This window comes from Delphinus delphis, chromosome 17 (assembly GCF_949987515.2).
Source record: "Delphinus delphis chromosome 17, mDelDel1.2, whole genome shotgun sequence".
NCBI lineage: Eukaryota > Metazoa > Chordata > Mammalia > Artiodactyla > Delphinidae > Delphinus > Delphinus delphis.
The window spans coordinates 39,115,213-39,141,998 of record NC_082699.1 but is presented as its reverse complement, the minus strand read 5'-3'; the positions used below and the strand labels follow the sequence as shown (position 1 = coordinate 39,141,998).

General features: G+C 35.4%; 1 protein-coding gene across 2 annotated transcripts in view; it reads left to right on the top strand.

Moving 5' to 3' along the window:
- Positions 1-26,786, top strand: part of RAD54B (RAD54 homolog B) — a 95,010-nt gene that overhangs the window by 43,671 nt on the left and 24,553 nt on the right. For both annotated transcript variants that reach the window (XM_059994904.1, XM_059994905.1), the window contains 5 exons: positions 14,468-14,662; positions 18,153-18,434; positions 21,465-21,627; positions 24,818-25,043; positions 25,311-25,518. In XM_059994904.1, coding sequence (XP_059850887.1) covers positions 14,468-14,662; positions 18,153-18,434; positions 21,465-21,627; positions 24,818-25,043; positions 25,311-25,518 — 1,074 coding nt within the window. The remainder of the gene's footprint in view (positions 1-14,467; positions 14,663-18,152; positions 18,435-21,464; positions 21,628-24,817; positions 25,044-25,310; positions 25,519-26,786) is intronic.

Genomic DNA, 26,786 nt, shown 5'->3' with positions numbered 1-26,786 from the left:
GACTAACTGGTGTAGCTACCCTTGAGCTCCAGCAGAATTTTTACATGCAGAAATGAGCCAGAAATCTGCATTTTTATGAGAAATTTTTATTTGTAAAACATTTGCAAATAATTAAAATTATTTAAAATAATAAATAGACGAAACATGTGAATGGGCCTCATTCAGCCAGTGGGCTTTCGGCTCATGGCCTGTGGTGTAGAGCAGTGGTTCACCAAGAGTAGACCCTGACCAGCAGCATCAGCATCTCTTGAGAACTTGTGAGATATGTAAATCCATTCCTTTCGGATCAGCAACTTGAGGGGTAGAGTACAGCAATCTGTTTTAATAAGTTCTCTAGAGATTCTGATGCAAGCTAAAAAACCACTCAAAGAACCACTGGAATAGAGTATTTTGAAACCTAACATGGTGCCTAAATCATATTAGATTTTCAGAAATTTTTGTTGAAGAGTGGGTGAAGGTAAATTGAGGGATATCAGTTTGGAAGTTGGAAGCTGGTTGGTGCCACATTATGGATTACATTAAATGCTGTTTTTAAGGAATCGAAAGTGAATATATAATGGCAAGCCATGGAAGGCTTTTGACTAGGGACATATGACTAGAGCTCTGATTTAATGTCATAATAGCAGCATTTCAGGGTGGGCATTGTAGTGAGGGGAAATTAAATCTGAAATTTAGGTTATGGCTATAGGAATAGAAAGAATAAAAATAAAACGGACTCTTACAGTACTGTTTTAGCTTGTTGACTGCTTAATTTCATTGGTGTTTTGTATCTGCTGTTAGAGTTAAGTATTTTATTATAAAAATACCTTGAATGTATGATATATCCTTTTGACAATTTCATCTTTAATCTGTGCTTTGACTTTTCTTTCAGTCTAATGAATCTTATAATTCTTATTTGAGGTAATGTTTTTACAATATTATTCCAGTAAATCTTTAAGGTAGTAAGCTTTAACTTTTTGAAATGATTGAAAGCAAATTACCATACAAAATGTAATTCATGTTATAATCTTAGCATGGTACTACTCAGAATTGTTAATGAATGTTCAATTTGAATGCTGACTTTGTACAGCTAAATCAGTTTTCCAGGTGTGTTCTGTGGAACATTAATTCTGTGAAATGTTTTTAGCCAAGTTATGTGTTCAGAAAAGTGCAATATACATCTTTTTTGGTGGTTAGATTCTAATATAAGTGTGGAAGCTAAAAATGTATACTATATAAAATTGCCCTTGAAAATTTTTTTGCTGCCCAGAAAATAGTGTAAACATAGTCTGCTACAGTCTATTTTTCTCCAGCAGTGTTCAAGATTGTTGTTTCGTTGCTTATGTCATGTGACAGACTTGTTAGCATGTAGGGACCGAGTAGAATAAAAACCTTATTTTACATATTTTTAAACAACAGAATTACACTCATTGCAGTGAGTTTACTGCAGCAGTTTTTCTGAGTCAATCTTGTTTAATTTTAATCTGCAAAAATTAAAGTGAATGTGGTTCTGCTCCATTTTCATTGCTCCATCTCCCCACCTATGCAATTATAATTAGCATAGTATAGTTTATGGGAATTTCTGTGTAAAGAAGACTTGTTTGATGACTGAACTCTTTTTAGAGGCTGTTTATTATTATCTTGCAGAGTATCTTAGGGAAATTATGAGCTAAAGCTTTTTTCTTTTTCTTTCTATATTGAGACTTTTTTGAGTTTTTGACTACTTACCAACTTACATTAGCAGTTTTTGCTGAGGACAAGTTTCACTAAGGGGAATATATAAGGGCAAATTCTATTAGTACCAATGGAATACAATTGAAGCCACCAGACATCCTACTATAGAGAACTGTTTGGGGCTGTGAGTTTACTTACGAAATGTAATGCTGGAAAAACATAGGAAAGAGTGTTTTTATTTTTAAAACGTAGACTTGGTTCTGTAGAAATACTATTTCATCCAATATATTAGAAATTTAGATAGTACCTAGTTATTCTTGCCACCTTCTTGTCTTTTCTTATCCATTTGAACTTAAATGGATGTTTGTTTTTTTACAAGTTATGATTTTATAAACCTAGGTATGATTTATAGTGACATTCTGAAAAAGTTAATGAAGCTCTTTCATTTCTAACAAATGCCAGATTTCTTAAAATATTCAAATTAAATATTTTCCTTTTTTGTATAATGCGACATCAACTTGGTGTTATTTTATTTTTGAAAGATTCACTCTACCCTATTGCCTCTTTACTTACATGAAAATGTTTGAAATATGAATTATTTTCCATGTGCCTTCTTTTAAAGTAATGTCAAGTTTTAAATAGATATGTTTAAATAATTAAGTGTGGTAAATTGTAATTAATATATACTGTAGATGATAGTGGTTAAATGTGTTGTTAATACATGTTCTTTTAAATACATGGTAATACATTGTACTACTCTTTGTGTGTGCCATGAAACAAAGAATTCAGTACTATAGAGGTAAATTTTTTTGATGAGGCATAATTGAAATATATTTCTTTAGGTGATATAATAGATGCCAAATGTACCATGTCTAAATTTCATAATATATTTATTTTTTTCAAATGTTAAGATTCACAAATTCTCAAAATCAATTAAATATTTGATGGTGACTTTGATTGTAAGTAGTTAAAAATAATTAGATGAAATATGGTTGCAGTACTTAACAAATACAAAAGAGTAAATTCTTAAAATATGCAACCTAATTAAACATTAGCAGTCATGCTAGATCTTGTATATAATTTTGAGAAATTGGTTCCGTATTTTTTAATGTATCTTCTTAAAGTTGTTTCATTAAAAGTAGCAGCTATAATGTGAATTTATATAATTTATTTTTAGTTTTCAATTCCTTTGTAAATAGTAGAAAGCAAAGTAAATAAATAAATAAAAATACCACCCAAGTTAGCCCAAACAATTTAAACTAAAATGGATGTATCATTAGACTTACACTTTGTTAGTAGATCTTTCATGAGTGTGAATTCACCTCTGTTACAAAGATTAAGAAATCCTTCAGATGTATAGAAACGAAAAAATTTATAGTAAACATTCATATGTCTACCACCTACATTCTACAATTAATGTTTTGCTGTATTTGCTTTATCACATGTTTATCTGTCTATCCATCCATACATTTTTTATTTTTTAAGAAAACTTATTTTAAAACAAGTTGCAGAATTAGAATACTTTACCCATAAACACTTCAGCATGAGTATTATGAACTGGAGTTCAATATTTATTTGTGTGTTTATGATTTTTTAGGTAAGATTTACAAACAGTGAAATGCACAAATCTTAAATGCACCATTTGATGAGTTTTGACAAATGACTACATCTGTGTAGCTTAAACCCCCATCAAGATTTTAAAAGTTATCACCCCAGAAAGTTCTCTCCTGCCCTTTCCTAACCAATACCCTGGTACCTCAGGCAACCACTGTTTTTAAAAAAACACTAATTTCTAAAAAAACAGATAAGTTTTGCTTGTTCTATGACACAGTATAATTGAGATCATATATAGTATAGATCCTTTGTTTCTGTTTTTTTCACCCGTCTTAATGTTTTTAATATTCATCCATCCTCTAATCAGTAGTTCATTGTTTTTTGTGGCTGAGTAGTATCCATTTTATAAATATACCACAGTTTGTTTATCCATTATCTTTTGACGGACTTCTGGGCTATTTCCGGATTTTGGCTGTTATGTATATTATTGTATAAATGTGTTATGGACTTAATGCTGGATTAAGGAAGATATATGTTTAACTTTTTAAGAAACTGCCAGACCTTTTCTCAAAGTGATTGTACCATTTTACACTTCCCTCCATAGTGTATGGATTACTATTTTTTTAAATAAAGCTTTGCGTGTTCATTGATTGGAATGTCAGAATTGAAATTGATGAATAACTTTTTTTGATATTTAAATGAATTTAAAATGCTGGGCAGATAGTTTAGATATCTGGGAATATTATAGTTTTACTGATTTTTTTTCTATTTTAGCACTTTTTGCCACTTATTGCATATATGCTTTGACATGAAGTACTGAGAAATATGATAAAATGTATATATAGTCCCTGCCATGCTCATGAAGTATCATTCTGAAAATGATCTTTAATGCAAAGAAATAACTTCTAGGTTTATTTTGTACGTAATGATACTTGTACTTAGTTGACCTTCATTCTGTTTTGTTAAAGAAAACTGGATGATTAGCAGTTTGAAGTAATTTGTATATTAATGTTTGTATATTTTTTAGTGTAATAAAAACTATGTTTTAAATCTTATATTTATATTGCAGTTATATGTTAATGCATATTAAAAGTTCTGGTAGCTTTTGGTAATTTTGAAACTCAAAAAATACAGTCTGCAAGAGTATTTACATTTTTTTATTGAATTTGATGATATATGAGATTTTAAATTTTATTTGCTCCGTTGAAAACAGTGTGTGTATTTAGAATTGTTAAAAAAAAAGAATATTAAAGGCTTGGGTTTATGGAATGCATAATTAAACCATGCAACCCTAGAGTTACTATGCTTAGGACTCATTCATTAAGATGATAATGTCCGGGCTTCCCTGGTGGCACAGTGGTTGAGGGTCCGCCTGCCGATGCAGGGGACACGGGTTCATGCCCCGGTCCGGGAGGATCCCACATGCTGCGGAGCGGCTGAGCCTGTGAGCCATGGCCGCTGAGCCTGCCTGTCTGGAGCCTGTGCTCCACAACGGGAGAGGCCACAGCAGTGAGAGGCCTGTGTACCGCAAAAAAAAAAAAGATGATAATGTCCACTATTAATATTAAAATGACAGTGTCTCCCCCTTCCTCTTTTATCAAAGCATGGTTTTAAGCACTCTTACCTTGTGAATCTTGCTGTAGGCATTCAAGCCTCTTGTTTATGAAGACCATTTTTGGTGTTTATTTGGGAAGTAAATTACAGGGTCAAGGGGGAAATAGATCAGAACCAAGTTCAGAAACAAAAATTACAGGTAGAGTGGAATTGTTAGTGATGGTTAGTCTGGGATATAGCAAATTAGTCATTATTTTATACATCACAAATAGTCTAGATGAAGGCAGTTATGTTCCATATATGTTTAATTCCCAGTTATCTTCATTCGACTTTTTTGCAGTCATTCACCCTCCCCCTTCCCTGCCCTATAGCCTACATTTAAAATGGGGCTAAATGGGAAGGGACTAGCGCAAGATGATGATGATAATGGTAGTTAACATTTAGAGAGCACTTACTGCATGGCAAGTACTGTTCTAAGTATCTTATATATATTAGCTAATTAGATGAAATATGGTTGCAGCAAGTCTGTGAGGTAGGTATTAGTATTACATTCATTTGGCAATTCATAAACTGGCAGAGGGGTGAGTAACTTGTCCAGGGTCACATAGCTAGTAAGGGACAGACTCAAGATTCATACTCAACCAGTCTTGGCTTCCGAGTTCATGCTTTTATCTTTCTTCTGTTCTGCAAAAGAAAGGATATATCTAATTCTGAGAATCTTATGGTATTTCAAAGTGATTAAAAGAAATTCTGGATTCTTAGAATTTAACTACTGTCTTTTGTTCTAGTCAGCTTTTTTTTTTCTTTTGCAGGGGAAAGTTTGGACATAACAGCATAACAGTCAGCTCCTGAAAATATAACAGGATATTTGACTCTAGGAATGTTTTTCCCAGCCATTTTTGATGAAGACACGCTTTTTATCCCCTCTTTAACAGCAATCCTGAAGAATTTCACTTTTCTGTTAGATAACCAAGTAAAAAATGGGAACAAATTTGAAAAACGCAGAAAGATATTGTCAGTTTTTTTTTTTTTTTTTTTTTTTTTTTTTTGCCGTACGCGGGCCTCTCACTGTTGGGGCCTCTCCCGTTGCAGAGCACAGGCTCCGGATGCGCAGGCTCAGCGGCCATGGCTCACGGGCCCAGCCGCTCCGCAGCATGTGGGATCTTCCCAGACCGGGGCACGAACCCGTGTCCCCTGCATCGGCAAGGTGGACTCTCAACCACTGCGCCACCAGGGAAGCCCTGTCAGTCTTTTATTTAGTGTACAGAGACTGCTACTGGTAGAAATAGTGTAAAAAGGAAACTAATTGAAATTGTCCAAAATTGCACATCACAGATTTTTTTAGAATTAAAAAACTGATCAAAGCATCTCATCTTTTTCGTTAATGCTAAAACCCTCAAAACTTTATCTGGAAAAATCAAGGTTCGTGAAACAACAAAACTAACACATGACAACTAACTTACCTAAAAACTGGTAACTTTTTTTTGACTAAAAACTAATGGAGTAATACAGTCTTCATAATATTTAGGCAAAATATGATTTAGCAAAACTGTATTTGGTAGAAATTATAGTTATAAAAGAAAATTCATGTTGGCAAAAGCTATAATCAGGAAAATACTATATATAAAGAAGTGACCGATGAATCAAATCTTTGTAATAACATTTACTTGGAAAATAATCCTGACTGTACAGTATGTACAATAATGCAGCTGGGTTCAAAGTTAATTTCTCAGGCTACTTTCTCAATGAAGATTAATTTTAAAATTAATTAAGTAAAAAAATTAATTTTTTACCATCTTTATTGGAGTATAATTGCTTTACAATGTTGTGTTAGTTTCTGCTGTATAACAAAGTGAATCAGCTATATGCATACATATATCCCCATATCCCCTTCCCTCTTGCATCTCCCTCCCACCCTCACTATCTCACCCCTCTAGGTGGTCACAAAGCACCGAGCTGATCTCCCTGTGCTATGCAGCTGCTTCCCACTAGCTAGCTATTTTTTTTTTTTTTTTAGCTATCTATTTTACATTTGGTAGTGTGTGTGTCAATGCTACTCTCTCACTTCGTCCCAGCTTACCCTTCCCCCCCCCCATGTCCTCAAGTCCATTTTCTACGTCTGCATCTTTATTCCTGTCCTGCCCCTAGGTTCATCAGAACCACTTTTATTTTTTAGATTCCATATGTATGTGTTAGCATATAGTATTTATTTTTCTCTTTCTGACTTACTTCAATCTGTATGACAGACTCTCGGTCCATCCACCTCACTACAAATAACTCAATTTCTTTTTATGGCTGAGTAATATTCCATTATATATATGTGCCATATCTTCTTCATCCATTCATCTGTCAGTGGACACTTAGGTTGCTTCCATGTCCTGGCTATCGTAAATAGAGCTGCAGTAAATATTCTGATACATGACTCTTTTTGAATTATGGTTTTCTCAGGATATATGCCCAGTAGTGGGATTGCTGGATCGTATGGTAGTTCTATTTTTAGTTTTTTAAGGAACCTCCATACTGTTCTCCATAGTGGCTGTATCAATTTACATTCCCACCAACAGTGCAAGAGGGTTCCCTTTTCTCCACACCCTCTCCAGCATTTATTGTTTGTAGATTTTTTGATGCTGGCCATTCTGATCGGTGTGAGTTTTGATTTGTAATTTTGATTTGCATTTCTCTAATGAGGTAATTCTGCTTTCATTTAATATTTTTATAATCATGAAGGAAAAATGTGCCTAGAATCAAAATGGCAGTTTTGAAAACTACCTGTTGTTATGGGAATATGATGATGCCCAAGATCAAAAGAGACCCTCCTCTCAACACTTTATAGTTTAGTGGGGAAGGTTTACATTAAATCATTTGTCACATAATTAATTGCTGAGTTAATGCTGAGATAATAACGCAACTTGACGTAGTTTGGCAGTCAGGGAAATTTAAACTATGGAAAGCTGAGTAGAAGTTAATTTAGATCAGTGTGTTGGAGGAAGAGAGGTAGAAGGCCCTTTGGCTGGAAGTAGTGTTTTCTTCAATATCTTTAAGACAAATGCATGATCAGATTTACATTTAAAAATAGATATAGTAAGTATGGAAAATGGCTTTAGGGAGTAGAGGTGGCAAGAGAAGACTTCAACAGAACTGTTTGGAAGACCCAACAATAATGGTACAGTAGTCCAGACCAGAGATGATGACTTGGAAAGAGTAGAGATAATGCAGAAGGCAAACAGTACACAGCTTTGAGAACCATGGAGGGGATAGAATCATCTGGGTTTTGTGGTTGATTGGCTCTGGAACTGAGAAAATGAAGAATGTTGTGGATGATTTCCAATTTTTGGCTTGAATAAGGGTGGTAGTACTTTCACTGAGAAATGGGAAAACTGAAGGAGGAGCAGTTTTTGGAGAGAAGAGAGGTGGACCTGGTGAGTTGGAGATGTTTATGAGACATTCATGTGGATCCAATGGATATACTGGTATACTTACAGATCTAGAATCATGATCTGGGCTAGAAAAAAGTTTTAAGTTAGTACAGGGAAGGTATTGAACCCATGGGAGTAGATGAGCTAATTTTAAGGAGAAGTGGTGCACAGTGAGGGGAGGAGGGCCTAGAACTCAGGAAGAACTCCAATAAACAAAGGTTAGACAAAAAAGTAAGAACTGGCAAAGATGTTTAAGACACAGCAACCAAAGGAGGAGGAAAATTTGAAGTGTGTTAGAAGCTATAAAAATGGAGTTCAGTATTTCAAGGTAGAAGTGGTCAACATTGTCCAATGCTTTTTGAGAACTGTGGTCAGGACTAAAAAGTAACCTGTGGATTTATTGACAAAGAGCTCCTTAGTGGCTTTTAACCAGGCAGCTTTGGGGGAGGATCAGACTGGAAGCCAGATTGGAGAAGTTGAGGAGTGACTGGGAATTTGAAGAAACGGAGGGAGTTAAGTGGGTGTTTGGGTGCTTGAAGTGGAAACATGGGGGCAGGCAGCTTTTTCAGGCAGTATAAGTTCCCTTTTTATGCATGTGTTCTAGTTTATCCCTGAACATAACGCATCACAGAATAACTTTATTTTTCCATGCTGTGGCCTTTTTCTGTGATTTATTATGGGGAAAGGAGTTTAGCAAGTGGGAAGTCAAGAGTGATCTTTTTAAGAGCTCTTTATTACCCCTAAAATAATGCACTAATTATCCCTCATTGTTTCTCTCATTAAGTTTCTCTTAATGAGAAACTAATTCTCATTAAGAAATAAAAAGAATCAACCTTTGGACCTGTTGCTAAAACATAATCATTTATTGAGTTACAGAATGATGTTTAATAATTTCTAGTGAGTGGGCTTATTTCAACCTGGCACATTTTAATCTGTTAAATGCTACATGTTGCCAAAACATAATAGTTTTCTTTTTTTAGGGGGGAGGGATAGAGAGGAGTGTTTAAATGACGTGGACTTATTTAAAATTCCACAAGTTATGTAAAATTTTATTACAATAGAAGGTATAGTGAATTCCTTATATTAAAGAAGATGTAAATGGATTCTTGATTCTTCCAGCAACAGTCAACACTTTTTAAGTGTTAGCCTTTTACATACTAAAATTTAATAGTGTTTTATATTTTAATTTTGACATAATTTCTTATAATTCAGGTTCTCTTTAATGCCTGTTTTCTACTCATAGACTTCACTGAAATTTTGTAATAAGATAAGAGTTTGGGTTTAGAGTACATTTTGGGCAGTCTATAAGTTGTTGGATGAATGAATGTTGAGGGTTTTCAGATCAGATTGAAAATGCAGTTTAAAGAAATGAAACTTATTTTAGGTGCATCCTTTATAGTGTGAAATTAGAGGAGTCAAGCAAAGAAGAGATGTATATATATAAAAACCACTAATAATGAAATTCAAATTATAATGTTAAGTAAATGCCATTTCTGTCTATTAAATTGGTAAAGATGAATGTTTACACAAAAATCTGTACATAAATGTTCATAGCAGCTTGATTTGTGGTAGTTAAGAGCTAGAAACACTTCAACTGTCTGTCAGTATTCCGTACAATAATAAGGAACAAACTTGATACAGGCAGCAACTTGGGATGAATCTCAGAGACATTACGCTGAGTGGGAGAAACCAACTTGAAAGGTTGTATACTGTATGATTTCCATTTATTCGACATTCTCAAAAAGACAAAACTATATTGGTAGAAAACAGATTAGTAACTGATTAGGGTTAGGGTCTGACTAAAAAGGAATAGCCTGAGGGAGACTTTTGGAGTGATAGAACTCTTCTATATCCTGATTGTGGTAGTGGGTAAATAAATTTATACCTGTGTTAAAATTTGTAAAACTGTACACCAAGAGAAAAAGTCAGTTTTACTGTATGATAATTGTAACAAAAAATAACTACAGTTAGAGAAAAATTGGTAAGGTAATATATTATGCTGATATATAGTAGTGAAGTGGATCCTCTCCGTTGGTGGGAATATCATTGGTAATATCATTATGCAGATATTAAACACCATTTTACTTTTTAATTTAATGATATGGGAAATGTATTCACAATAATATATCAAAAGAGGAGGCTAAAAAACTCTACATCATAATTCCTGGTATATTAGAAGCATGTTTTCCCCCAAAGAAGTATATAAAATTACCCTTTGTTCAAACACCCTCATTATGAGAGGAAAGCCGGAAACTGGGGCCACTGCACTTAAGTCCTTTGCCTGCTTGACTGTTCTATTCAGGATTATAGCAGCCAGAGTCCTTTCAGGGACTGATAAAAGGTCATTGGGCCAAGCATTCTGAACACAGCTGTTTCAGCTGCATATCAATCATTTGTTTTCTTAGAAAAAAGCTTTGATGGTTCTGAGGATAATTTATTGTTTGGAGAGAGCCAAGATTCACTTTCTAAATCCATGAATACCAATGATGAACATATGCATTAACTGAATTCTAGTAGTGACTGGTTTTTCAGGCTTTCAGGAGATTGGTTTACCTGGCTTGAAGTTGTACAAGTTTTTTTTTTTTTGTCATATGTTTTCTCTTTGGTAAATACCTTCCAGTGGAATGACTGGTTATAGGAGGTGTATGTTTAACTTTCTAGGAGTCTGCCAAACTGTTTTCCAAAGTGATTGTACTACTTTACATTCCTTCCGGTAGTGTGTGATATTTCTAGGTGCTCAACATCTTTTTTTTTTTTTTAAGTTATAATTGACTCTACATCTTTGTTAACACTTAATATAGTCAGTTTAAAAAATTTTAGTCAATTTAGTGAGTGTGTGGTGTTATGTCATGTTTTGAAACAACTTTATTGATTTATAATTCACATACCATATAATTCACCCACATAAAACATATAATTAATAATTTTTAGTAGTATATTCACAGTTATGTGCAACTATCACTACCATTGTAAGATGTTTTCAACACTTCAAAAAGAAATCCTGGGGACTTCCCTGGTGGCACAGTGGTTAAGAATCCACCTGCCAGGGCTTCCCTGGTGGCGCAGTGGTTGAGAGTCCGCCTGCCGATGCAGGGGACACGGGTTCATGCCCCGGTCCGGGAAGATCCCACGTGCCGCGGAGCGGCTGGACCCGTGAGCCATGACCGCTGAGCCTGCGCGTCTGGAGCCTGTGCTCCGCAACGGGAGAGGCCACAACAGTGAGAGGCCCGTGTACCGCAAAAACCAAAACCAAAACAAACAAACAAAAAAAGAATCCACCTGCCAATGCAGGGGACACGGGTTCGAGCCCTGGTCCAGGAAGATCCCACATGCTGCGGAGCAGCTAAGTCCATGCACCACAACTACTGAGCCTGCGCTCTAGAGCCTGTGAGCCACAACTGCTGAGCCCACGAGCCACAACTACTGAAGACCTTGCGCCTAGAGCCTGTGCTCCGTAACAAGAGAAGCCACTGCAATGAGAAGCCTGCGCACCATAACAAAGAGTAGCCCCCGCTCGCCGCAACTAGAAAAAGCCTGCGCACAAGAACCAACACAGCCATAAATAAACAAATAAATAAATTTATTTAAAAAAAAAAGAAATCCTGTACTCTTTAGCTTTCAACCCGCCCCCACCATGTGCCCCCCCACCCCCACCCCAACTCACCCTCACCTCCCAGCCCTAAGTAACCACTAAACTAAATTACTTTCTGTCTGTATAGATTTACCTGTTCTGGACATTTCATATAAATGGAATCATGTAATGTGTAGTCCTTTGGTGACTGGCTTCTCTCACTTAGCATAATGTTTTCAAGGTTTATACATGTTGTAGCATGTATCGGTATTTTAATCCTTTTAATGGCTGAATAATATTACATTGTAGTGATGTACCACAATTTGTTTATTCATTTGTCAGTTGAATGGATATTTGGGATGTTTCTACCTTTGGGCTATTATGAATAATCCTGGTATAAACATTCATGTACAAGTTTTTTGTGTGGATGTGTTTTTCTCTCTCTTGAGCATATACCTAGGAGTGGAATTGCTGGGTCATATGGTAACTCTAATCTTTTGAAGAACTGCAAATCTGTTTTCTAAAGTGGCTGTACTATTTTACATTCCACCAGCAGTGTGTGAGGATTCCAGTTTCTCCACGTCTGCACCACACTTTTTATTATCTATTTGATACTTATCATCCTGGTGGATGTGAAGTGTATCTTGTAAATTCATTTATTTATTTATTTTTGGCTGCATTGGATCTTTGCTGCACACAGGCTTTCTCTAGTTGTGGTGAGTGGGGACTACTCTTCATTGCAGTGCACGGGCTTCTCGTTGCGGAGCATTGGCTCTAGGCGCGTGAGTAGTTGTGGCACATGGGCTCAGTGGTTGTGGCACATGGGCTCAGTAGTTGTGGCTTGCGGGCTCTAGAGTGCAGGCTCAGTAGTTGTGGCACACTGGCTTAGTTGCTCCATGGCATGTGAGATCTTCCTGGACCAGAGATCAAACCGGTGTCCCCTGCATTGGGAGGTGGATTCTTAACCACTGTGCCACCAGGGAAGTCCCATTAAGTAGGTGGTGTATTTTAAAAGATAAAGTAATCATTTGGTTTTTGTTTTGTAAATTATATTGTTTTGATAGCTTCCCGGGGTCAAGTGTGTATCTGATAAAAGACATAGTGAATAGCTCTTCAGTGATGGGGGAATGAGATTTCCCTCTCTTCAGCCATTGAAAATATAGTGTACAAGTTAGGTGAGAAGTAAGAACTAGGGCTCAGTATGAGGGTGGTCTGTATTCCTCAAGGAAGTGCTCATGTTTTAACTGTAACTGCCAAGGGGAAAAGAGAAAATAAGACAGAAATAAGGGGAGATTTTGTCTGTAGTGTCAAGTGTACTTTGAATTAATAGATAACTTTTAGTGTTTTTGCTTCAAAACTAAAAGATATCATTATATAGAATATCATATACATGCCTTTCAACCTATTCTGCTGTTATTCTTTGTCTTATTTTATTATGTTTTATCTTTTTTAAGTTGAACTATAATTACATGCAATAAAATGTATAGCTCTTAAATGATCAGTGATGATTTTTGTTAAATGTATATACGCATGTACCTGTCACTCAGAACAAATTCTTGTATTTATTTTTTAAAAATTTGTATTGGAGTATAGTTGATTTACAATGTTGTGTTAGTTTCAGGTGTACAGCAAAGTGAATCAGTTATACATATACATATATCCACTCTTTTTTAGATTCTTTTCCCATATAGGTCATTACAGAGTATTGAGTAGAGTTCCCTGTGCTATACAGTAAGTGCTTATTAGTTATCTGTCTTATATATAGTAGTGTGTATGTGTTGATCCAATCTCCCAATTTATTCCTCCCCCTCTCCACCCCCGCCTTACCCCTGGTAACGGTAAGTTTGTTTTCTACATCTGTAACTCTGTTTCTGTTTTGTAGATAAGTTCATTTGTACCCCCTTTTTAGATTCCACATATAAGTGATATCATATGGTATTTGTCTTTCTCTGACTTACTTCACTCAGTATGACAATAGAACAAATTCTTCTCTCCTGCCTCTTTCCAGTCAATTTCCCAACTGTAGAGGCAGCGACCACTTTCTGGTTTCTATCACCATAAATTAGTTTCCCCATTGCTGGAGAATTTTCTGTGTTAGACTGTTTGGATATGTTTTTGTAAGGTGATATTGGAAATGTTTTCAAGAGGAGTATAGACTTTTGTAAGAAACTTTTGATTTCCTGATTATATACTACTGAATTCTCAGAATCAGTGGTCCAACCTGATTGCACCCTAACTAGGAGACAAGAGTATATTAATGAAATTTAGTCTGATTGCTACTTTACTGTTTTACTTTGTTCTTATTTGAAAAAACTACAGGTTTTTCTTTGAGAGAACTCTGTGATCTTATATTACTTTTCCTTGATTTTGTCATGTCACTGTTAATTAAATCAGTTGTTTATTCAGAATGTGATTATAGATCTTTTTCCATGGATGCTGAAATTTTATCTTCAATTAGTAGAGTTTAAAATGTTGCGAGTGATTATTGTGTTATTTTATTTCAACATAGTTTGTATGATGATAAGAAATTTACATTCATCCTACTCATGGTAATGTTAGCACGTGACATTTGCAATTTCCCAGTTTATAAAATGCTAACATGTGCATGAAATAATAATACAATCTAATTCACCTGTGCTTTTATTTGTTGAATGATCTTACTATTTAAATATTAAAGTCATCTTTAATAATGTGGTTTTTATTTTATTTTTTATTCTAGTTCATTTAGCCCCTAAAGAAATAACAGTGTCTAAGGGACAAGAAGAGGAGCCTGATAGCCTAGTTAAATATTTCAGTGTTGTTTGGTGTAAGCCTTCAAAGAAAAAACACAAAAAGTGGGAAGGTGATGCTGTTCTTATTGTAAAAGGAAAGTCATTCACATTAAAGGATTTGGAAGGCAAAGACATTGGAAGAGGTATTGTGATATTACCTGATGTTTATGATTTGGTCTAAATATATATCTCTGGCTACAAAATTGAAATGTAATTGGGTTTTACAAAGTTGTTCCTTAATTGACTGTCATGTCTAAATTATCTCATAAACATAAAATTATCTCTTAATCGTGAGTCTGACAGTCTTATGTATACTCAGTGAGATGAATCTCATCCCATGGTTTCATTTTCTCCAAAAATAAAATGGCCATCCAGGTATATACAGTTACATTGGCATTTTTGTGAGATTAAGCAGTTTGTCTTGGTGTGTTTTACGTCTTTTTTTTTTTTTTTCCAGAATGCTGAGTGATTAAAAGTTAAAAAAATGTTGGTATTAGGAGTGGAATGATATTTAACTTCAATGATACCTGAAAAAAATTGAAAAATAGCAAGGAGATAATGACTAGACATGACCTAGATTAATGCATACAAATTGGAGGTTACCATTATTTCCGTTATAAAATGTTGCCAGCATGATTTGTACAAATTAGCCCACAAATTCAGAATACCTAAAACCATTATGGTTGTTTTGCATTGTCTCTTACTGTTCAGTTCTGAGTGTGGCCCATAATTATAAAGTCTGTTCTACAAGTTCACTCATTCATTTGAAAACACCATAGTTTATAGCTTTCAGTAACTGTTATGTGCTAAGCAGTAATGCTAGGAGTAAGCATTCAAAGATGGATATAGTTTACAGTTTAGTGGGGACAGGGCAATGTAATTAATAATTAGGAAGCACTAAGGTAATTGTTTCAATGAGAATTTTTGCTAAGCACAATACGAGCATATATAGAAGGACCATTTAAGTTGACCTTCGAGGCTAACGGAAAGCTTCATAGGAGTTATTGTTTAAGGTAATATTTGAAGGATGGATAATTTTGTAGGGGATGAGAAAGGGGCAAGGCATATGTACAGGTTCAAAGGCAAAACTACTTCAGTGTTTCAGGAATATAGTATATGAAGAGCAGTGGCAAAGAGGCAAGAGTTGAGGCTGTATGGAATTATCTGCAATAGAATTTTTTATTATAAAAATATTGAACAAATGCTATATATTCACTATTATTCTTAGTGTTCAGAGAAATTTAAAAAGAAAAATTGCAGTACACATTCCACGTTGTTGGTTAGGGTAGATTGAGGCAAAATTTTTGGAGAACTTGTTTATACCTATTTAGTGAAATTATATTCTAAAGCCACGTAGAGAGGTAAAAATTATCAAAATTACTGTGGAACATCTGTTACCCATAAGGTATAGTATATATGGTTTTGAGTATGTATAGTTTGTAATAAAATGCTCTTTCAGTTGCAAGTAGTGATAAATGCAGATTAGTTTATAAACAGTGGGTTTTTGCTCTGACTACCCAAGTACAATCACCTGTGGTGCTTTTAAAAAATGCCAGTGCTTAGGCCTTGACCTCTGAGGCTCTGATTATTTGGTCTGGATGGTGGGGAGAGGGGCTGGACATCCGTATGTTTTAGATTTCCAGATGATTCTCATATCCAGCAGGAGTTGAATCCACTGGTTTAAACATTAATGGAGGTTTTAATTGGCTTTCAAAGTGAAAACATCCAAACATAAGATTTGGTTGCTTAATTATAACATTAATAAATATATCAACCTGGAGTTAATCTTGCAAGTTATTGCCTATAATGCAAACGGTTTTTCTTTTAAATAAATAGGATATACAGCATTTAAATATTGTTAATGTAGGAATAAACACTCTTAAGAAAACTGAAGGCTGTAATGCTGAAGTTGCTAATAGCTTGTGATAATGTAGTCAGATTCATTTGACTGTCATTACACAATACCCAGAAAAGAACAGGTGTGGGAAACAGAGCTCAAGAGTTTAAAGAAGGTCTTCTGGAGACTTAGAGATGTTTGAGACAGTCATCACTATGGATCAAAGTGAAATGAGAGATCTTGGAATTAGAGACTTTTGAAGATGCCTCAAAATTATGTTTATTCTTATCTCCCATTTTCATGTGATTAATAGGAATTGGATTAATAGTGTTGGATTCTATATGAAGATAAAACTATTCTCTTCCTTAGTGTGGAGAGATCAAGACTGTTGTTGAATTGAGATAGTCTGGGAAATGGAGGGATGGGTCTTTAGCATTGAGGAGCTCCAGCCAAATAACTTCTTCCTATATCAGACCTCTGTCATAAATAATTGAAGAATGTATATTATGTAGTTACCAATTGGCATGGATTATAACGATTAGCCCAGTTTTAATAGGGAATTGTAGCAATTTCCAGCTAGTTTTAAAAGGGTCATGTCATGTTTTCTAAAATGTGATGATCTTTTATTTTTTGTTTTTAGAGACTTTAAAAAGTTTTTGTTGTACACAGTTTTTGCCCCTCCTAGTGGCACAAAAACCATGCATTTAATGTAGTCAAGCATAGGAATCTAAAATTCCCTCACTCTGTCTGGTTAATGAGTTCATTTTAAACAGACTCTGACTAACTTACTCATATTTATATTGCATCAGCACCTTACACCTGGCAGCACTTAATAAATGTCTGTTGAATTAATAATAACTCAAGTTTGTTATTATAAAATATGCCACTTTTTTTTTTTTTTTTTTTTTTGCATTACGCGGGCCTCTCACTGTTGTGGCCTCTCCCGTTGCGGAGCACAGGCTCCGGACGCTCAGGCTCAGCGGCCATGGCTCACGGGCCCAGCCGCTCCGCGGCATGTGGGGTCCTCCCGGACCGGGGCATGAACCCGTGTCCCTTGCATCGGCAGGCGGACTCTCAACCTCTGCGCCACCAGGGAAGCCCTATGCCACCTTTTATTCAGGAGCTAGAACTTGGACTATCAGTGGCCTCTATGACAATATATTTTTACTATGCTATCTCAGGTGGAACAGTAGAGTACTAGTTGTGGTAGAAATTGTTTTTATTGCTAGTTCTGCACATTTCCAGCTGTTTCCAAGTGGAAATAGAGCTGCCCTGGTATTTCTCTAGTTTGTTCACAAGAAAGGAGGGTCCATATAGTCTGTCAAACTCTTTTCTTGGCTTGATTTTCTACAGACAGCAGATGGCAAAACTATGAATACAATAGGCTGTATTTTCAGTAATTAAGAAAAGCCTTGCCTCTCTAAAACTTGCCTAATTTTTATAACTATATAATTATTTATGCCTTCTGATTTTTGCATGTATGTGTGTGTGTTTTTACTAAAATGATAAGAGGCCTGTGTACCGCAAAAACCAAAACCAAAACAAACAAACAAACAAAAAAAGAATCCACCTGCTGAATGCAGGGGACACGGGTTCGAGCCCTGGTCCAGGAAGATCCCACATGCTGCGGAGCAGCTAAGTCCATGCACCACAACTGGCTAATGGTTATATGAGGCTATTTGCATTCCAAGTAGTTTTTATTCTGTACAGTTACAGGAAGAAGACTCTGGTTACACTAATCAAGTCATTTTAGAGTGTCAATAAATTAAATTAATTTTTTTCTTCTCAATTTAAAGGCATTGGATATAAATTCAAAGAGCTTGAAAAGATTGAAGAGGGCCAAACAATGACGATTGGTGGAAAAGAAATAGAAGTCATGGGTATAATCTCTCCAGATGATTTCAACAGTGGCAGATGTTTTCAGCTTGGAGGAGGAAGTTCTGCTGCCTTATGTTCTTCTCAAGCTGTCAAGAAGTGTTTCTCTAACCCTTTCAAAAGTGTCTGTAAACTAAGTTCAAAGGAAAATAGACAGAAAAGTTTCCAAAATTGTAAACCACGCCATGACCCATATGCACCAAGTAAGATTTCAAAACTAATTTGAGTATTATGTTTTACTGTCTAAAGATGTTTTGGTATGTGAACTTAAAGTTTAAATTTTGTATTAAAGCTTTCAGGTAAAAATAAATATTGTTTTTCAGACATACAGTCTGATGTAAGGGATAATGTTGAAGTTGAGTAACAATATAGTGTGAGAATTATTTCATAAGTATATGTACAATTGCAAGAATACAGTAATCAAAATTCTATACATGTGTTAAAGGAAAGTTGTGTAAATTGTAGATGTATACACACATACATACATGTATATGATTTTGAGTAAAATCTGTTATCTTTAGTAGGGAGAAAAATTAGTAAATTCATGAGTTAGGAATATTTTTGAGTTTCCGTTTTGAAGGCCATATGCTTTGATCACGTATATTAGTGATTTAATTCAGTATTAAAATATTGAAAGGTCAGATGTCATGTAAAGAATTCAAATTTTATTCATGAGAATTCAATTTATCAAGTTAATTTTCACATTAATGAATTTAATTTAAAAATTACATAAAAAATAAAACCATGTCTGTTTATGACTTTTTAAAATTTAATGGTTCAGTCAACAAGTATTTTTTGTGTGCCTTTTATACATTGGGCCCAGAGGTGAAACTGTCATGACAGAGCTTCTCCTTTGGTGAGGAGACAGACAAGAAATTTGAATTATAGTGTAGTAGATGTAGAAGTTGGAGAATAGGCTTTTTTCGTAACAGTAGTAAAATAAAAGTATTAAAATAACTATTAAAATAATCATAAATAAAAGTATTAAAATAACTATTTTCCCCTCTTGCAAGTATTATGGAAACAGAATTTTTGAAATAAAGGGACCTTTTAGATAATTTAGACCAATCCCTTCACTATGCATTTGAGGAAACTGAGTTCCAGAAGGATGAACTGACTTGCTTGAATTAAAATAACTGTTGGCATAATTGAGATTAAAACCCCCAAATTAAAAATTCCTAGCTCTATTCTAGCTTGTTTGAGACTTAATTGAAATTTAGAGAGTGGAAGCTTATGCTTCTGATTTTTCTCTTTATCTAAATATTTTGTCTGTCCCACTAGCTCTTTTAACAAGCCTCCTTCTCTCCTTTATTCTTATTTCTCTTTGCCTTCCTGTCATGTAATAATAGAGGGCTGTGGGGAACTGAAAAGAATACTGTACTTAGTCAAAGACCTGAGTTAGAGTCTTGGTTTTACCACTGAACTAACTGGTCCTTCAACCTGTTGGGGGAGTCACTTCATTAATATTTTTGCCTCCTCATGTGTAAAATATGGGTTCTAATAACTACCATAGAGACTTAGAGTGCCTGGTATATGTTGTGTATGATAAATATTTGTTGACTGAATGAATGAAAAATTTTATTGTGATAATTTGTATATATGTGTATATGAGCATGTGTGGGTGTGTGTAAGCAAGCCCTTTTTGTAAATGGTAAATAGTTGATTATTCTCTCTCTCTTTTTTTTTATCTTGCTAAGGTTAGGACTAAGTTGTACACTTAAAACTAAAGCATGACAGATTTTGTTAGCATTGAACAATGCCTCATCATTGTGAAGGTAGAGGAGCATCTTAAGATTTGAATTGGTGTCCTATTGCTGTGGTGCTTTAGGTTTTACTTTTCTTGAAGCTGGGTACTTTGTTAGATGACCTATGATTCTGTGGTCCTTCTTGCTTGAGCTGTGTATCATCTTTACCTCTATCTTCTTTTTTTCCCTTTGTCCTTTTTAAAAGATAGAAAAAAATGGGGCTATTTCTTGGTTGGAAATCCACAAGGCATACACTCTTGCTTTGTTACCGGGATATAGAGGAAACCCAAGGGCCAAGTTTTCCATTTTCACTCCCTAGTCCCCTACCTGCCAGGAATTCATCTCAAAAATGAGAGGTGAATTCCTGGTTGCTCAGAAACATGGGAAGATCACAGAAAATTTTCTTCTGGGTAATTGCTATCAGTAAACACAACCAGACTCTCATTCCTGTGACTATGTATTTCCACATTGATGGTTATTTATTTAATCTTCTTTTTTTTTCGGCCACACCATGCAGCTTGTAGGATTTTAATTCCCCGACCAGGATTTGAACCCGTGTCCTCGGTAGTGAAAGCTCAGAGTCTTAAGCACTGGACTGCCAGGGAATTCCCCATATTTGAGTTCCTGGAACCCATTTTTAAAAAATCTCCTTTTCTCATCTTTGTTCTTCTCTTTTTTCCTTTTTGTTTATTTTTTAAAATTTATTTTTTTAACCATGATGTAGACATACAAATATATCCAAAAAATTATTTTGATGAGTTTATTTTCTGATTTCAGATTTATCAGTTGAGACCAGCTTTCTAGTTATGTTTGATTTTGTTTTTTTGGGTGACTTTTAATAAATCTTTTAAATTGTATTAGCGTGTTTCTAAAGAATTACATTGTTATTTGATGGTTACTTCATGCTGCTTTGCAAAGATTTATGAATGAAGTAATTAACTTTAAGCAAATAATGGTGGTGAAGTCAATGGAAAATTTGTCATTCTTTCTCAGTTCTTCTGAATAATAGGAGTAATGGTCATTGTTAGTGGGTACAAGAATGAAAAAAGGGAGCCTTTATATTAAATTTAGAAAGCCTTTCCAGAATAAGAAGTTGTGAGTATTAGCAAGAGCATCTTGGCAAAATTCCAACCTGTGCTTTCAGTTGGAAATAGTTCTCTTTGCTCTGAATACTGAACTATTAAGTGTTGTGGCTGAATTCTTTATGAGACAACAGTGAATTTCAGTGGTTTCAAAGCACTTTTGGGCATGAAGTTTGGAAAGCTCTTCACAATTCTTTGCATGAAATCTTACATCAATAAGGCAAGAGATTTTATTTTTTTAATTTTGTACCTTTGCTTAGCATTGATGTTACTGAATTTCAAAGTTTTTTTGCCACAAATGATGGCAAATAGTTCTACCTTCTGAGTAATTAGAGCAAGATAATGTAGTTACTGACAGAGTGAAATTGGAATACATTTATAATTATACTTTTCTCTTTTTCTTAAGATTCACTTGTTATGCCACAACCAGATAATAATCACCAGCAGATGTTCAGTAAGAACTGTTTTCCTGTTGTGGATGTAGTGATAGATCCTCACCTTGTATTTCACCTTCGACCACATCAGAAAGAAGGGATCATATTCCTTTATGAATGTGTGATGGGAATGAGGTAGGAAAATAATCTGTTTAATCTGAGCTTTGATTTAACCTGTAACATAATGGTTTTCTAGGACAAGCCTGATATATAATGCATCTCAGTGGGTACAGCATATATTTTAGTTGGTGGGAATGGCAAATGGTACTTAATGTGTATGTTTATTCCGCAGGTAGTTCTTTTTTTTTTTTTTGCAGTACGTGGGCCTCTCACTGTTGTGGCCTCTCCTGTTGCGGAGCACAGGCTCCGGACGCGCAGGCCCAGTGGCCACGGATCACGAGCCCAGCCGCTCCGCAGCATGTGGGATCCTCCCGGACTAGGGCACGAACCCGCGTCCCCTGAATTGGCAGGCGGATTCCCAACCATTGCGCCACCAGGGAAGCCGCCCCCCAGCTTTTTTTAAGCAGATTTTTTTTTTAATTTATTTTTAAAATTTATTTTTGGTTGCGTTGGGTCTTCGTTGCAGTGCACGGGCTTTTTCTAGTTGCGGCGAGTGGAGGCTACTCTTCATTATGGTGTGCAGGCTTCTCATTGCGGTGGCCTCTCTTGTTGTGGAGCATGGGCTCTAGGCGCGTGGGCTTCAGTAGTTGTGGCATGTGGGCTCAGTAGTTGTGGCTTGCAGGCTCGAGAGTGCAGGCTCAGTAGTTTTGGCTCACTGACTTAGTTGCTCCATGGCATGTGGAATCTTCCCGGACCAGGGATCGAACCCGTGTCCCCTGCATTGGCAGGGGGATTCCTAAGCACTGCACCACCAGGGAAGTCCCCCTCCTCTCCTTTTAAAATTGAGTTTTCTTAAAGAACTGTAGTCGAAGTACAGTTGAAGTATCAATAGAAGACACACACATACATACAAACCAGACAAAGGGAGTAAAAAGAAATCAAAGGTCTCTGCTAACATGTTAGTACATTTCCTTCCAGTCCTTTTTTGTTTTGTTTTTAATGCATAGGACCTTGACTTTTATACTGGTCATTTACTAGGGAGTTGGGAATGTAAATTTCCCCAAACTCTAAGAACCCGTTGAATGATGACAAGTTAAGGGAAAACTATTTCCTAGAAACTTTCTAGATTCATGTTCTTTCTCAAATCTGTTCTTCCTTTTGGAGATCTTATCTCACTTGGCCTGAGAATCATCTTTGATTTCTTCTCTCTCACCTTCTCTATCTAATCAAACCTAAACTTTTGATTATTTTGACCTCCCAAATATCATTTGGGTCCTGATTGTTTCTGGCACCTCACTGTAGCAGCTCTAGTAACTGGTGTCATAAAATTATATTTTATCTGGACTATTGCAGTGGTTTCTAACTTGTGTATCTGCTTCTGATACTTGTCAGATTCATTCTCCTTATCACCACCAGCTTGATTTTTCTGAAAACAATTCTGAACATGGCATTTCCTTACTTAAATTTATTACAATTCTCAGAACTTAGAGCAGTGTTTCCTAATCTGTGATATGCACTTTACTGGGTTGTGTATGGGATCATTTTAGGTATACATGGACAAACTTTATTTTTAACTTTTAATAGTAGCATATTGAGTTAATGAATAATTAGAAAGAAATAGCACATTAAACTTTTTGTTTCACAGATAAATTATGCTTAGAAAGAGTTTTCAAATAAATCTAAGTAAAAAAGTGAGTTGGTTTAGAGAAAAATAATAAATAATAACATATAGTATCACATGTATGGCAAAAAATTGTAATGGTAGTCATGAAAGACTGATGTTTGGGAGATGCTGACCTACAGGATACAGTCTGAGCTTTCAAGGATAAGTATCCTCATCTTCTGTCTTCTTCCTATTTTGCCAGCTTCCTAGCTTTTATTTTCTTGCTTGGAATTCAGTTCAAGCTCCAAGTGTACTGATCTACCTGATTAATGTAGTGAATTCCTATTTACCTTTAAAACTCTGCTCAAGTTTCATCTTCTTCAAGAGAAGTCTTCCTGTTCTCTTCCCTATACCATGATGGTGGATGATGGATGGTGGATCACTATTTTCTCTCTGTCACTCACTATGTCTCAGTTAGCTGGCATCTTGCAGTGGCAAATTGTTGATCTAAAATAATAATAGTGGCTATGATGCATGTTTGTAATTTTTTCTCTACACTTTGAAATGGATAACATATGTAAAATTGTGTGGTTTTTTTTTGTTTTTTTTTTTTTGGCTGCGTCGGGTCTTAGTTGAGGCCTGCAGGATCTTTCATTGCAGCGTGCGGGCTCTTCGTTGCAGTGCTCAGGCTTCTCTCTAGTTGTGGTGTGCAGGTTCCAGAGCTTGTGGGCTCAGTAGTTACGGCGCACAGGCTTAGTTGCCCCGTGGCATGTGGAATCTTACTTCCCCGACCAGGGATCGAACCCGCGTCCCCTGCATTGGAAGGCACATTCTTAACCACAGGACCACCAGGGAAGTCCCCTATAAAATTGTTTTTGGTTATTATTTCTACTAGTAAGAAATACAATAGATTAACAAACTACACTTATATTTTTGGTAATATCCTTAATTCCTTTGGATTTTGTAACTTTAAAAATGTATATCTAATACCTTCAAAGAGCTTTAAAAACTATGAATGTTATAAAATGCCACTTACTTATATTATTATATTCCTTATAATATTTAATTTTAAATTACATTAACCAAGTAGGTTTGTTGGATGAGAGTTTTACTAAATTACATGTATTAGATCAAAAAGTTAGTGTTTATTTTTTCTTACAGCTCAAGGAGCTGTTTTGGTTGAGGACTTCATTTACTGCCAGAGAATCATAAATATAGACCAATAGATCTTTCTGGTTTACATTTCAATGTATTTTAAACTGTTTTGATATCTAATACTGAAACTGATAAAAACTGCTCAACTGTTGGTGATGAGAAGCATGGTTATAGTTAAATTATTCAAAGGTAGATATAAAATTGGGATTCATTTCTAATCTCTAAATATAGATACATGATAGTAACAGATGATTTAGATTCAACTCTAATTTCAAGTTGTTTTAGTAATTTAGTTCACAAATATGTAATGAATATAATTAGCAAAGATGCAAAAGAGAGATATGTCATAAATCAGCTGATTGAAGAGCTAGAAAAAGTGTTTAGTGGGGGCTAGGATCATCCTACGTACAAAATATCAGCTTCTGGTTCTTGACTAATAGGTGATGATATTAGGGACATAAAATATTTTCCTTTTGTAATTGAAGGAAGCATAATTGTTTCTAACAGGGTGAATGGCAGATGTGGAGCTATTCTTGCTGATGAAATGGGTTTAGGGAAAACATTGCAATGTATTTCGCTCATCTGGACTCTACAGTGTCAGGGACCCTACGGTGGCAAGCCAGTAATAAAGAAGACACTTATTGTCTCACCTGGAAGCTTGGTGAATAATTGGAGGAAAGAATTTCAAAAATGGCTAGGAATTGAAAGGATCAAGATATTTACTGTTGATCAGGTAAGAGACTTGTAAAGGTTTAGCCCTGGTCATTTACTAAATCTCTAGATTTTCAAATCAATACTGCAGTTTTCACTGTCTACGTAGCAGTTTTTCAAGTGTAAGTAGCTCTGACCCTTTGCAGATAACTGGAATCTTGCCCTACAATTTGGTCATGAGTTAACATATTCTAATACCTAGTTAATGGTTGTCAGGAATACGCTGCTTATATTTGATTTCACACAGTTTTTGCCCATGATTTGTTAAATATTATCTTTTTTTTCTTAGGACCACAAGGTAGAAGAATTCACCAAATCTCCATTTTATTCTGTTCTTATCATCAGTTATGAAATGTTACTTCGTTCCCTGGATCAAATTAAGAATATAAAATTTGATCTTCTAATTTGTGATGAAGGGCATCGTTTGAAGAACAGTACCATTAAGACAGCTACAGCCCTCATTAGCCTCGCCTGTGAGAAAAGGATAATTCTAACTGGTCCGTATTTACTTTTGGGGAGATATGATGGTATTTTTGCCTAGTGAATATGCAAAACTTGTAATATGATGTTTGGCATCCAAAGAATTGATGGTATTGAGTGGAATTCATACTAATAAACCTATGTTAGTTGAGTCTTGGTAGGATTCTGAATTATTTAAATCCTATGTAATGTTCTGCAATCCAGATTTTGGATTCTTTGAGGAATAAACACAATGGTATCATGGTAAAGAAGGTAGGAGATGGGACTAGACTGCTTGTACTTGGTTTCCAAGTCTGATATTTACAGCTGTGCAACTTTGGGCAAGTTATACTTCTCTGTACCTCAGTTTCCTTATGTGTGAAATAGGGATAGTAAGACCATCTACTTCATAGAATTGTTGTGAGGGTCAAATGAGTTAATCCGTGTAAAGGTCTTGGAAGACTACCCTATACATGGTAAGTGTTTAATATAAATATCCTCTATTTTTATATATTTGTGCTGTATGCATATGGTTTTTTGCTGGCCAAAGCTTCTGGCCCAGACTGTCTGGAAGGATGAGATAGACTGTGAGTAAATACAAGAATCTGTTTCTACCGAATCCTTTTTAGCTTAAGGCCTAGACTAGAATTAGGCCTGAATAACTCAGTGTAGCTTTTCTCCCACACCTCACTTTGGTCTTATGTGGTAGCAGAGGAAAGAAGAGAGTTATATTCATTACTAAGGTTTGCGACCCTTCCATATTCTACTTAAGGCTCTATTTCCCTATCATCTTTAATCCTTTTGGAAGGGATGGGCAGGGCATGATTATCCTTATTACATCATATCTCATGGTGTCCTTCATGTGTCCTATATGCATGTCAGAGCTCTCCTCTGAAATTTAAGTGAGGAGGGAGAAAGGGTGTGACCAACAGCTTATTCCTCCATTCCACATCTTTAGGGTAGAAGTATGCCCTGGAGCAACAGAGAAAACTCCCCCTGTTGTGCTCTCATTGAGTTGGGGTGTGGAGGGTACCCATCTTTAAGTAATTTATGATCATTTGACTTCCAGTTTGTGAAGAAGGATTGTATTAACCATTACCAAATGTGATTTTTAAAACTATATGTGCTTTTTAGAAATGATTTTGGGAACTGTTAAATGACCTTTACATTCTTCACATTTAGTCACTTAAAGATAATAAAGATAAAAAGGACGGGGATCAAATCTTACAGTTATATCTGCCCCCCAAATTTAGTAGATGTTCAACAAATGTTTGTCAGTAATACTGGTGATATGGAAACCAGAGAA